Source organism: Ostrea edulis, chromosome 3, assembly GCF_947568905.1.
Source record: "Ostrea edulis chromosome 3, xbOstEdul1.1, whole genome shotgun sequence".
NCBI classification, from domain to species: Eukaryota; Metazoa; Mollusca; class Bivalvia; order Ostreida; family Ostreidae; genus Ostrea; species Ostrea edulis.
The window spans coordinates 38,997,834-39,013,158 of record NC_079166.1 but is presented as its reverse complement, the minus strand read 5'-3'; the positions used below and the strand labels follow the sequence as shown (position 1 = coordinate 39,013,158).

Below are 15,325 nucleotides of genomic sequence, written 5' to 3'. Positions count from 1 at the left end.
CCAATCAAAGGATAACAAAAGTCTTTCTGCTGAGAAATTATTTTCTAGAGTATATACATATAGATGGAAAGAATCTGCTTATACGAGTTGCTGATAAATGTAATGAAATCTGGCCTTTGCAATAAAATTCTACTGAGTATAAATGACCATTTCATCCGACTACTAATGGAAGTAATAAAAGTTTGATACGTATAGAAGCTTTAAACCTGTCCATGAAAAAAGTTAGCAAAACACAGAAATTCACTACAAAGAATCAATTAAGATTAAAAATTCATATCCTAACTTCGCTGAATGCCATGCAGTAGTTAGGGAAGCATGCAACTCTCGGTTACCTTTCTAACCCTGTGGGCGGGGACAGATGGCATTATAGCCCGTCTTACAACCTGTAATAACACACTGATCATAACAGGAACATGCTTAGTAAAAGTAATATACTGTAAAACTGCATTCCCTGCTTCCATTTATATAAGCATTCATGTGCCCCTCTCCACAAAAAAAAAGTAATACATTTTTAAAAGAATTCTCATTAATTTCTTATTTTTGAAATTTTCCTGTGTTACAGAGTCAGTGTGGCTATCTGCAGTATAAATGTTAAGAAATCATGTGTAACATGGATCACTAGAACTTTAAACATAAGTCATCTGATCCTCCAGTATCATATGCTGCCAGTTTGTCATACGGAGAGGCCTGCAGCATATCCACATCAAAGAGAAAGATTTTTAAAAAAAATGAATACAAAGATTTCTTTTGAACAGACAGCATGGATATAAAAATGTAAGCATCTGGTAACTTCATAAGAGTAACATAATGTTTGCTTCTACACCTTCATCTTTTACCCCAATAAAAATCATTACCAATAACAGAAATCATTTCAACTGTTAAGTAACTGTTAATGACCTCCTTTCAGTCTCTCAAACTGTTTCCTTCCATTGATCTGTTGACTGATTGTCTTAATTTTATTTGCTTATACACTTAAACAGTCCTGAAAAAATGAAGATGTATTACAAAACAGTTACAGACTAAGTTCAAGGACAACAGCTGTTTTGTTTGACCCCAGAATGGCTTCAAGAAACAGATCAGTTCTAGGGTCAAACTGTTGTTATCCTTGAAAGTCAATAACTGTATACATATCATAATAATTTATATAGAACGTACTGCAAAGTTTCCATTCTCCTGAAAGCAACCTTGTATCCTAAAGCATGGAAAACAGGCAACCTTAGCATCAAAAACTTTTAAGGAAAATCATTGGAGTAAAACAAGGATCACCAGAAGCATACACTTAGCCAACTTCTATTTACCTTCCTCTCTAAAGCCTTCTCCTGCTTGTTTTGTTCGTCCTTCTCTCGTTTGGGAGTGTCTTTCTTCACAGGTGTTTTCTCTTTCTTTGCTATGTCTTTGGACAGATCTCTCTTTGTGATTTCCTTCGGAGTTTCTCTCTTAGGAGTGTCTTTGTCTTTTTTCTGTGTGTCCATATCTTTCTTTGGATACATTTTGGGAGTTGGAGGCTTAGATCGCTCTGTGGAGAATAAATAAGCTATTTTATGAATGGAAAGACTCATTTAAGACAATTAAATGGAATCTATATATATATCCCTAACCACATGCAAATATCAAGAAATGCACTTTCTTTTGTTGCAAATATTGTTTGAGAGTCAATGACGCTGTCATTCATCACAAAATAATTAGTGAACTTCAAGGAAAAAGGATCCCTGATTGACAGTGTTGCCTATTAATGACCTGACAGGTACAAGTGTCTACCTCTGTGATGACTCATCTCATTACATCAATCACTTTCTATTACGAATGATAGATTTAATAAAAAAAATTACATATATGAAACAAAACCACCATGCTTTCGACCCATAAATCTACCTGTCTTCTACAGCGACATATTTCAAAGTTTAGTAAAAGCATCTGTTGGCAGACGTCTCCGGATAACCAAATTTAAGTTTTACCCATACCTCTAGGCCTGGAGATCCGGTCTGTGCTCTTGCTTCGGGAGTCTGATGTCTTCTTCACATTAGGAGAGAAGCTGGGTGTGGATCCTGCCACACTTGCTGGGCGTGGCTTCCTGGGGGTGGTCTTCTCACGGAGCTTGACTGGCTCCCTGTGTGACAGGTTCATTGTGCTCTTCGGCCGGGTTGGCGGGGGTCCACTAGGTGCTAGAAAAGATCGACCTTTCTCTGGGATTGTGTTGAGGGCTGTGAGATTGGATGCCAGGTGTGCCAAGATTTTTTGCGAGTTCAATTTTGGTTGAGTAAATTTTTTGATGGTGTAAGTTTTTTTTTTGGGTGGATTGAGAAAGGTTTTGAAAAAAGAAAAAAATAACACCATATTAGTCAAAATGCACAAAAATTCAAATAATTGTTCTGGTTAGTTGAATAATTTGAATGTAATATTATCCGGCTAGCAGACAGCATAGCCCACCACCACTGGGTATAACAAGCCAAAAGAGTATAAAAGATACAGTTCAGATATCAGCTATGGTTTACAGTTTGTATTCTCTTTGTTAGTATGTCAAGCCTGCTGGAAATTTACAGATAATTGGTTAGTTGAATACAACGGTATAAAGTATTTTACATTTACAGAAATAAACTAAGTATCGCATATTCATCACATGCTAAGTGTTGTGTGCTTTTATCCAGTTTTTCACATTGCAATGATAATCCAAATGTTTGTTGTCAGAGTGATGTTGTCTGTTGATGACAGTGTTGTCTGTTAAAATTGTATTACAAAATAAGAAAGTTGGGAGATCCACTTCCTAATGCATTCACTTAATGCTGTGCGCTTTGTGTACATTGTTTTAGTCCATCCAACTAAGCACATATATTGAGTGGCTTAACTGGTAATGGACTTGTAGTACATAATCCAAGGGGCCTGTGACTGTCTGTTTAACATAATACAAAAAGACATATACAGGTCATTGCAGTCTTTTATGGCCAAGGATATACGGAATGAAATTACTGTATTTCATCTTCTTTTACTGCAGTTTAATTCTATTTATTTTCAAAATTGTAACTAAATTAAATATAAATAACTCAACCATAACATTTACATGTTTACATGGTATGAACATAAAAAAAAAACCTGTTCATTCTAAACCGAGAAAACAGATTTTATACAAAAAACCTGAAAACAACCAGGAGCAAATTTGATATCGTGTGTAGTTATGAATATCCATGTGAATTTGAATGTCTGGTAACTAGGGGAAATACAATTTAAAAGTCATCGTGGTCATAGAAAGCAGTAAAGCATAGCTGATGTACTCTGTCTGTGTATATAAATAAGTCAAATTCTAGGCCCACTCCTAGCATAAAGGCTATGGAAATGAACAGGTCATCTCCAAAGCCTTTAATTAATTAAAAAAGCTCAAGGGATAAAAGAATATACAGCCCTCTATAATACACTAATCAACACATGCAATGTAAGAGTGATTAAACAGAAAATAAAAAGTTCTCTCTTTGCAAAGAATACAGCTGCGTCAATATGAAAACTGAACAAATTTCTATTGAAACTGTTAGTTTGCATGCCTCATGCCATTCTGTGAATAAAAAGAGACAGAATGCATCAAATTGATACAACATGCAGGCCAGTTCACTGGATTAATCCAATTACGGTGTTTCTGTGTATATGGCAACATATGTTTGCCTACCGTACCTACCTCCCAATCAATAATCTTAATCATCAAGCCTCGTGCTATATATATAGTTATAATCTGTGAATGATTGGAGGTAGACAGATATATAATTCCATTAACGTTCAAGTTAATATTAACTCATAGCTGTTAGAGATGTGATATGGTATGGTGACATGCAATATGATGGCCCAAGCAACATGCATATGACGTTTCAAGCAAAACATGCGGGTAAACAAAGAAAACATATAAACAATTGAAGAAAACTTTTGAAAGTCATTTAAAAAAGAACTACAACTAAAGTAATGAATGACAGAAGATGAGAAGAAAAAGGACTTGTACAGACACACATGCAGGGTTCATTCCAGAAAGACTATTTGAGAAGTCTTCTCTACCATAATGTTCCTTCAGAAGACTAGTAGTGCACAAACACCCTACCCTCATCAATGTCTTTCTTCAATTAACTCTTAACCTACTCAGACCACAATGTAAATTACTTTGAATATTTAAATTTGTAAAGCTATGATTCAGTACCCTCAGAAGCTATCTAGACTTGGATGTCCACAACACTATGAGAAGTTTGTTCAATGTCTGATGTACACTTCTAAATCAATAGCCCCGACTAGCCAAGTTTGTCAGCTACATAATCAAACGTACTCATTTTAATATCCTCATCAGATATTTCTCAAATACTCTTCAAATCTGCTCCGTTTACTAAATCTAACTAGTCTTGACTTTTTGTAAAATCAGAAACTGCTTTCAATGACATAAGAGCCCGCAGATTGAAAATACAGTGACCTTGATTTGCATGACCTTGACTCTAGAGGTATAAATCATATTCCTCTTCTCAGTCTGATGACAGGTCTGCATGCTTTTTTAAAAACCCTGTGTGGTATGTACAATAGCCTAGACACATGAGAATGACACACACAGACACACCCTTACCCATCATTGACTCGGTAGGTCGTTCTCGGGAACTCAGATTACCACTGGACGAAGAAAGGTCTGTGCTGCGTTTGTTATAAAGAGCACTTGTTGACATGGAGAGATGTTTAGAGGGTGGGGTGCCTCCAAGATTTCCTACTGGAATAAGTCAAGCAATGCAAGCACAATGCAACAAGATGCAACAAAAAAATGCAACAAAATCTTTGCTCGATTTCACAATGAAAAAGCCTTGCCCAAAATACCTTGTCCAAAAAGAAAGAAAATCAATATGCCCCAAAATGAAATAAGGCTTAAATTATTATGCCTAAACATACATTTAAAACTAATGATTTTAAAATTATCATAGACTTTTAATTAACATCAAGTTCCCTTCTAAAATACAAATCTAAATGAAATACATGGCAAACTGCTTGTAGTTCTTGACAAGAATATAGATCATTGTTCTTGAGAAGACAATTTTGTATAGAGCTTTCATTTTGCAGCAAGGCAATCTCTACTGAAGTTGTTGACAAAGTTTGTTGCAAATCTAATTTACCATTCAAATCTTGACTTTCACTGTTCATATAGTTGTTTTCTTTACATTCTCTTTTTCTATGCTTTCACTTTTCTTATATGCAAATTGATTGACCTTGACATTCAAAATTGTGTCCTTGATAAAGGACACTGTCACCTTGACTTTAATTGCCATGATAATTTGTATTGAAGAAAGGAATTCAAGGAAGTTAATTTCTTATCTTTATTTGTTGCAGATCATTCATATTGACATTATATTCTTAATACATACATCAAAATAATATCATACAATAGCAAATACTGAGCATAAACCATTTAAATATATTAGAATAGAAAATATCAAGCTAAGATATGAGTATTTCATAAAACTAATGGTTTTCCAATACTCCATACAACCTTACTATTTGTACTCTTTAAATAATATTCTTAAATACTAAAAATGCTTGTCAGCAATTAATTCAAAATAAAGGTTAAAAAACAAAAACTTAAATATCAAAAAAGAAATAAATGTGATTGTACGAAAATATACCCACTGCCTCTTTCACCGCACCGCCTTGAATGATGAAATGATTGAAGCATTCACCAGAGAAAATGTTTATGTTTAGCAATGGATTCTGCTTTGAGATGAGGTTCTATGAATATGTGCAGCTATGAGTTAAACAGAAGCCTTGTTCAATATCTGAGATCAGAATATGTATATAGTTAGTGAGTTAGTAGATTTTACACCCACAGACAGCTAGTACTAAATGTGACTACTCAGTCTAACACACACACATTGAATCTCCAATACAAGCCACCGGGATCACTAATGCAGCATTAGCATCGAGTAGAGACAGGTTTTGAAACTCGAAGGAGGACAAATAGCAAAATGCTGGTCATCACAATGCATTCAACATTTATCAGAGCAAAAAGGGGGTCATACTTCTGCATACTTGGAGATTCAAACCACCCAAAATTGTAGCAATGTACAGTAGAATGAAAATTGCAAAATTGATATATATATATATTTATATAAAAGAGAGACAGATTTACCTCAATGCCACTCTGTAGAAAAACTATTTAGCCAGTTCTTAATTCAACTTACATGATTTACTTAACAATGGATACGAAATTACAAGTTATAACAATAATGCATAATTCATGAATTAAGAACTGACTGTTGAAATTAGAAGGCGATTACATAAAATGATAACAACATGTCATAGATTTTTCCAACTAAGAAATGTACACGAGATCCCCCAGGCCCCATGCTTCACAACCAAAGTTGCTAATCTCAAAATGGGGAACTATAATGCAAAACAAAATAAAAAATAAATAAATAAAAAATCAAGGGACTAGTTATCTTATCAACACATACAAAACTAGATTGTAATACCTGAATATTAAGCACCACGAAAAATTTAACCATTATCTCAAAAAAAAAATTTCTCTAAGTTTCCTCTTTGATAGATTTCATAGTAGCCAACACATGCAGTTTAGAAAACAGTGCCCGTCTAGCCTTGGGTGGCTTACTGACTTTTGATAGTGCAGGTTTCTCTTTAACAGGAGAACCATACAAAGCTTTATTTCTCTGCTCATGTTTGCTACTTTGACTCATAAACTTTTGAAACCCCCGAGATTTGAGCCTCCTGTGAGCAAATTTGATGTTAAGTTGCTGAGGGGATGATCCCGATTTTTCAGGACTGATATTAACCGAGTGACAAATTTCACAGAATTCTTTGAATTTTAACTTGACATGTTGTTGAGTAGGTGACATACCCTGCCCAGTGAGTTTGTTAATATCTATACAGCAGTGTCTCCGCACGCTGCAGGCCGAGAAAGCCCGGCGGTGAGGGATATAAGAGTCAGCGTCGGAACCCTGAGGCGAGCGGCGATAGATTGTGCTATGAGAAGATGATCGGCGGCGCTCTAGAGGCTGACACACTGTGCGTGGTGCTCGACTTCCAAAGCCGATCACATAGCTAATCCCACCTTTACGACTGCTCATCTGGGCCTTCCATTGTTCATATCGAGTCAGGCGCTCATTGGATTTCTGTATAATGGCCTCTTTTCTTGCCTACAACAAAAAATAAAACTTATGTAAGGAATATTTCATGGAAGTTAAAATGGCACTAATTGACACAGTGATTTTAAAATTACCCTAAATGAAACATTTGAAAACAATATGCACAATTCCAGTCAGTGTTATCTTTTTTTGCATCACTGAATGCAAAACACCTTTAAAAATTAATATCTCAATAACTCTTGATTTATTTGTTACATTAGGTGACAAAAGACTGCCATGTTAATGGGAGGAAGCAGCAGATGTTTGTAGAAGACAATGTGAAACAAGGAAACATGTTGTGTTCCCAACAATTCTAATGTATGGAGCCTTTGTGTGATAAAACCTTTTATTGCAGCACTTTCATTTTTGCCCCTTAATTAATTTTCTTTCAAAATCTTCCAGTCTTTCAAGGCATGCAAAAGGAAGCTTATTTCTTTATGGATCAATATAAATGGTAATATAGATTGCCGTCAGTGACAAGATCAATGCACAATCACCTACGGGTTAATTTTCATCCAGGTAGTCTGGGGCCCTATGGCAACACCACATCCCAGCAACCTCATCAACCATTTGATCGTTCTTAATGCGGGCCCACCGCCCCAACCGTGTGCCATGTTCGATGACTTACAGCTAATTTACAGTTCCTGAGTGGAAACCATTCCTTCTGTTGCCACCAGAGGATTAGTGAACTGGGAATAGGACCAGTTTTTTGTAGACATTATTTTCGTTTGAAGTATGCAGATAACAATTTGCGCAATAATTTGTTTTAAATGCACTAAAAAGGTCCAACCAATCAAATGCATTTATAAACAGAACTAATGAGTCCATAAAAACATTCCATACCCCTCTGGTGTTACATTATTGATAAAGGCAATACCCTTTGTAATGTTACGCTAAATTTCATGCATATTGAAAGCGACTATTTGCACCAAAAATCAAAAGAATTAAAACATATCATTCTTTTATATCGAGTTCAAAGAGTCATAAACTTTTCAGGTATTCAGCGTCATCATCATCAAGGTAACATATTTCTCCCTTGTATAGCAGCTTGATGGATCAGTCCACGAATAACAGGCTTGCCACATCCAACTTAATAGTCTCCTTAATGCTGCCTTATATACCCTCATTTTCCTTCATCCTGTCTACTTACACAGACAATGCTGGTATTAAATATTCTGAATTCATAATTAAAGTTACATCATCAAAGACGCCAACATTGATGATCAATACGTAATGGATGCGCACACGTTTGATTTAAAAGTTCACTGTCTGATGTGCAGAACAATCACACTACAATTCTATGCAATTTCAGGGCAGCACAGCATTGATGCCTGACCTTATATGCTGCTTCTGACTTTCTAAACTGAAACATGAAATACAACTGCTACTGACTGCCAGTCTATCACCTCTCTATAACTGCCCATAGAAATGACTTTGGTTTAGTACACCGAGAGCACCTAACCATCTCATTCCAAGGTCCAACCCAACCTCCCTACCTTATCCTGGTTCTCTAGTTTTCTGCGTCGTTCTTCCACTGCAATTCTTCGTTCCTCATCCCGCCTCCGCAGTTCCTCGATCTTCATTCGGCGAAGCTCCAGCTGTTTCTCTCGCTTTTCTTGGGCCATTCTTTGTTGTTCCCTCATTTCCTCTAACTTCTTTGCCCGCTCCTCTGCCATTTTCTCTCGTTGAATCCGGATCCTCTCCTCTCTTTCTTTGTCTTTTTCTTTTCGTTGTGCATCTGAAGTATCAGTTTCATCAGTTATTATGATCTCGATAATCATTTTTAATCACGTTCATTGATTAACAAATCACCTCACTAATATCAAAATCTTATAATCCCAGTTCATCTTTAAGGCTCGCTTCACAACAACTTCAAACATGAATGAATATGAATGTGAGAAGCTTAACTCAGGTGACATGTCAATATCTTTCCGTGTCTTCACTCACTTCACAATAACTGTAAAAGATGACATTTCTAGTGAAGTGAGAGACGCTGACAGGTTTTATCTTTATGATAAAATCCTCAAAACAGCAACATGTGTTGTACGAGAGTCGACCCTATCAACTTCATCTTTAACAACTTTAAAATATCTCCCTTGAGGTTTTTCAGCAGCAGAAGTTAGCACAACAGATGTTGCAGACCACTTTTTACATTACTCCATCATAACAAATCAAGCCTTAAGGAAAGTTAATCAAACAGCAAACAGATTTTTATGATGAATTTTCAATCAAGGTGAAATAAGGTGAAATTAGATCCTTATATGACTTTAAGCCTTAGTCCTATCTTTGAACCATCTCTTCACTAATATCCTGATCAAACGAAAAACACCATTTTACTGATGGCTGATATTTAATAACTTAAAACTGGATGGATTGATTAATCTTGCATTCATATTTAACAAAACGATTCAATCATATTAATATTTCATCTCAATAAATGAATTTTACCGTTTTGTGCTACTCAAACACCAACTCACCAATAAACTATCAAATTTTCACCTGGAAAAAATTGTGCTTCTAAAGTTATCTGGAGTGCACATTACACAGTTGTGTAACAAAATAAAAAAAAAAAAAGCCAGAGATTCTCAGGAAAATACATTTAAAATCTATTCTATAGAATTAATGCTTAGATCAGACAAAAATCTAAAAATTTGGTTGCTTACTAAATTGCAATTACATCACAGCTAATAATACATACTGTACATGTATGTGTGTATTCAAGGTCAGTATTACACACCATACATGTACAGATTCAACACCTCTTTGACCTAGATTTGGTCCAAGTATTACATAACAGTGCATATATATTCTGGATATAGTATACAGGGTTAGTATGATTGGCACTGATGTATCACTCATGTAATATTTATATAACACTGTATCTGATTATGAATATCCAGTTATAATTTGTAATAAATCATTTACATATCAAAGGGCATACAAGTGTTAGCATTTACCTCATACAGAGAAGAGCTATACCCATGTCACAAGGATTCAAGATTTTGTCTCAGTCCACCCTGGTATGTTGAAGAACATTTTTTTTTATCGGAATCCAAGGTACACAATAAACAATATCCCGAGAGCATTGGGTTCTCTGCTTCAGCTCTGTTTCTTGTTCAATGTTCGTACGAAATTTTGCCAAATTATTGAAGTGTAGTGGCTTGTTAACATAGCTAGCTCTGATTTCTCCATTTAGAAATCAGATTGAGTGCCAAATCGGTCTATGATCAACAACCCCTCCCTTTGTGTACAGATTTATCCCAATAAAATCTATCAGCTTTGTTCTATGTCTGATTTTTCACAGCGAGGTTGCATTACTTGCAATTTAGTATCATTCTACAGAATATTTAACTCTAGATACATTATCAACAACTACGAAATTCAAAACCTCTAACATAGAAATTCAAAGTTCCCTTAATCAAAGCTCAATGATAAAAAAAAAAAGTGCTAAAAATTATTTTGCAATGAACAAATGAAACTAAAAACTAAACCAAAAGAAAACTGAGTAAGAAACATGAGACCATCAAAACACTGAACATAAATAAATCAAGAGGTATGCCATGCTACAAAGAGAAACTGTGTCAATAAAAGCTATATATACCTTGTCATAAAGGTATCATAAAAAAACAATCCGACTATAACACTGACATGCAGACCTTACACAGAGCAAGGTCAACCATATACTGACAGAAAGGGACCACAATCATATACCACACTTAGAGGTCTATCTAATAGATATTTTGATTTATATCTTATAAGTATTTCAATGTATAAAAACGATTTCAGTCATTCCATTATTAAATTTAGTTTTAAACTCTCAAATTAACAGAGCAAGAGTAGAATTTTTCTAAACATTTAACTTTATAATTCTATAAATGCACATTAACTAAAAAAATACATGAGAATTATCAACATTTTTCATTTACACTGAAGGTACCAGGTCCTATTATGGGAAAACAAAAGTACCTGGTACTAGTATGGGACAAAAAAGAATCAATTTCTGATTTCTTCTTTAAAATTCAATTTCCTTTCTACAACATTGAACAAAACAAAAAATTTTATGTGATCTGATAATAAGAAATATATTTGAATGTTTACAGTCATTATGTGTTTTTTTTGGCTTAGTGGGCAGAGATTGTGATCCCTTATAATGAGGTTTGTCCCTACTGTAGAACACAGAGTTGAAATTGGAACATTACTTGCCTACCACCCGTCCGTTTTTAACAACATAGGACCTTCCTGCGGTGACTAAAAGCGTCCCTACAGAAAAGGGGAGGCAATCAAGTCAAACTTAAGTACAATCATTACAAGAAATATTAAAGATTAAGTGAAAGCTTTCTTTCTTTCTCATATACACACTGAAATTAGATTGTTGATTGGTGGTTTTTAACAAGTACAAACAAACTGTTATTCCCTATCATTGTGTGTTGCATTTTTGTGACTGCTGTGATACACAAGTGAATAGTACCTAAATTGTTGTCATCACTCTCCTCTACAAGAAAAAAATGTATCGCATATTCTAAAGATTATGACTCCCCTATGTTCGACTACCATTTCGGCACACATTTCCTACACATAATATTTTATCATTTATAAGAAAATACATGTACTAAAAACTGTCGATGTATGTGTAATTTGTTGGACGTTATTTTGATTCCTGGATTTCCAGCTACAGAGGTTGCTATAGATCAAAACATTGCAAGTTCATGGGAATATGTAATATTGTACAGAAGCCAAACAAATGCCATTATATGCAAAACTAAGTTATGTAATAAGACCATGCTCCTAACTCAAGAGTATACATGAATCAAGGAACTTGCATCTTTACGAGCTAAAAATAAAACGTAATGGAAGTTAATGGAAAACAGTTAAAACTTAAAACTCATACATGTATATATGAAGCTGACAGTAACCAAATCAGGTCACCTAACTTGTAGCCCTAGACAATCATAACCTGCTCAACTTGGATTATTAAAACAATCAAAATTATATTACAACACCGAGTCCACATTGCCATACCTTTTATTTTGTGATCCGGACTTTTTCCAGTACTGTCCAATGAGGACGCTTTCTCAGACGATTCTGACTGATCATCGCCTGTTTGCGGTCTTGGAGATGACCTGGCCGATGTTCGAGGTGATTCTTTAGTGTTGTCATCTATTCGTTGCCGTTTCTCTGCGGGAGACGTACACTGCAAGCTGGAATTATCTCCCCCTGCTATTACAGGAACTTCCTCCAGACGGAGACTTTGTTCAAGAGAATCGCCAGACCATGACATGTGGTCTGCAGCATCCACAGAGGAACCAGCCTCTGTTACCTTGTCGACTTCCATCATGTGATCAGGGTTAAAGGTCGTTGACTCGGCTGTGTTCACATTGTCTATGTTAAAACTCTGGTGATCTACATCTGTAAATATAAAGGATAAACGGCAAGGTAAAACAAACTGTGAAACATCAAAGGAAATGAAAGCAAGGCATCAAATAGAACAGGAATCAATATAATGATAGCTGTATAATGTTACTGATGGCTTTTAAATCACCCTCAGAATCCCCTGTGAGGTCATGGTGGTTATCTGACATAACACCTTGAAGTAATCACAGCACCTGATCAGATGTACAGGTACACACAGGTGTCAGAGGGAATCCTATCTCCAAAATAACAGACTGTCCACAAATCCATGATCATTAAGCTACTGTATCACACACCATTCAATAATCAATAGGTCTATACACAGGCATAAACACTCCACATTGTATACACTAATATACAAATGACTTTAGGCTTTTTCCAGATGAAAAGAGAGTGTTTAGTCAATATACCTGGAAAGCAGGCCTTGCCCATCTTTTTTTTAAGACTGGTTTTAAATATTGGGGTAAATGGACACAAGATTATTCTTCCTTCAGAGATGGAACACAAGAATGTTTGTTTTTACAGTGTGTGACCCTTTATAGGAAATCCAACACCCCCATAAACACAGTGCCCCAAGGCTACAAAATCATCTAATTTAATTATTATCAATTTTCAAATCATCTACTGAATTCAGATCATTTGGTTCAAGATTTGATGACCCTTGGTCATTTTTCTAACATCTAAAAATTTTGAAGGTGTAAATAACAGTCTGGAAAATAAAAGGATTGATACCTTGATGATAGCATCTGACAATTACACTGGTATAAAACTTACGGATGATCAATCAATATGCCCATGTCATCACACAAAAAATAGTTAAACATTTTTAGTTAATTACAAGATTTCAATATCCACTTAAAAGAAGTTGTACCATTTCAGAAAAACATAATCCAACATAAATACAACATGCCATTAAATCTATCAAATGGAAATATAATTCAGTGAATCCACCTTTTTCTACCTGTGCACATGTCTTCTTCATCAATAAATTCTTGGATTTCATGAAATTTGGCTGAATTAAATACAACAAAAATCCTCTGCAACACATAAAAGCCATGCCCCATTCACATTTCCAAGTGGCACATTCTAGTGTCTGATACATATACCTATAACTTGTTAGGCAAATTAATAACTAAGATCTCAGTCCACAGTACCTGTAATATATACATACTAGTATCACTTACATCCAAGTACTACTCAACTGTAATAAACTCAACAAAGATTAAAATTAGTACCTGTGACTCCCCTCCACTGGAGGCCCTCATTATTTTCCAATTACAACTAATTATTCCCACACATCAAAAGCACTCATCCCATCAAATGACCCTAAATTCTACTTCATTCCTGATTTGTCAATTAGCCATTGATTTTCAGAGAGTAAAGCTAAATCCTTATAGGTCTTTGGCCATCAATGACAATGATTTTACAATCCTGAATAGGTAAGAATAATTATTACATGTACAAACTGTGGATGATTGAATCTCACTACTGTGTCTCTGTCACAATATATTGGTCAATGACCCTGGCAAGTGTATTGTCATGGTGTCATAGTATACATATCAATGAGTTTTTCTTCCAAACATCTCTATCACTGTGTATTGTCACCCTAAGATGTCAACAATCACCAAATATCAAGTTTTTTTTCTTTTGTTTTTTTTTTTACCAATAAACATTTAAAAATACAGTTAGTGTAATTCAGAATATTTTTTTTTACTGACAAAGATTTTAATTTTAATATGATCAATATTTGATACTAATTGCACAATCATGCAGTAAACGGAAAACTACATGATCTGCATTAATTTCTTTTTTCTTTACCTCTGCAGACATGATTAAACACTTTTGAAAAATGCAACACATGGAATATGTTTTGAGCGAAATTCATATCTACTTAAAACTGTAGCCAACTGGTGCTTTTCATCCCTGATACAACCCAAGAGAGTATTATCCTTTACTCCATTGCACAATTCTATACAAGTACACCCATGTCAGTATAGGATTCAAGATAACAGGCTCATTCAAAATCATTTGATCCCAATACATCACAACATTTACAAGCATGTTGAATGCACTTAACATTTACCCAACTTTAAATTATTTACCTTTTGAAAATGTATACATCAGGTATTGTTCTGCTTGACACAGTTACCAAAGTATTTCGAGTATTTACCAGACCTTCTACACATGATACATCTTTTTGACAGGTATTTAGGTCATACTGAACATTTTAAAGCATGAGTACATCTGACAGTTGTGAAGTGTTTTATAAATCTAATGTTTCATGTAACTGAAATTTGTTTGATGAATTATACATAACATAAGAACATCTGCCTTAAAATAAAGTAACTATTCCTAAAAGTAGAATTCTTATTGTATATACGCATAAGTTCGAGTTAACGCATCGTTATAAATATGCCTGGACTTTGGATTCTTCTCAGTGTCCTTTGAGTAGCATGTTCTACTTTAGAATGTCATAATCTTACAATGTCACAGAGAACTGAAGAACCACACAGTATGCATACCTACTGCTCCATTTTCTTCAATGCTACTGTGTTACACAAACATCATTTATATGCATGCCTATATTAAGCTTTCGTCCTAATGCACCAATATCACAAATTCACTCAACAGTAAATCCATGCATGCACATAAAAATGGATCTTTTTTTCTCCTCTTCTTTTTCTTTCTTATTGGGGGTGTGGGTGGGGGGGGGGGATGAGGGAGCCTAGGGGTTAGAATAGTTTTCATTTGGTGCTGCATTAATAATTAACCCTCTACTA

At 35.0% G+C, this 15,325-nt stretch overlaps 1 protein-coding gene across 1 annotated transcript in view; it reads right to left on the bottom strand.

Annotated features, from left to right (window-relative positions):
- LOC125672996 (microtubule-associated protein futsch-like) overlaps window positions 1-15,325 on the bottom strand; it is a 53,479-nt gene that overhangs the window by 14,479 nt on the left and 23,675 nt on the right. Inside the window, exons 14-18 of the mRNA XM_048909217.2 lie at window positions 12,156-12,542; window positions 8,633-8,874; window positions 6,851-7,148; window positions 1,962-2,162; window positions 1,299-1,516 (exon numbers count right to left, since the gene is read on the bottom strand). Coding sequence (XP_048765174.2) covers window positions 1,299-1,516; window positions 1,962-2,162; window positions 6,851-7,148; window positions 8,633-8,874; window positions 12,156-12,542 — 1,346 coding nt within the window. The remainder of the gene's footprint in view (window positions 1-1,298; window positions 1,517-1,961; window positions 2,163-6,850; window positions 7,149-8,632; window positions 8,875-12,155; window positions 12,543-15,325) is intronic.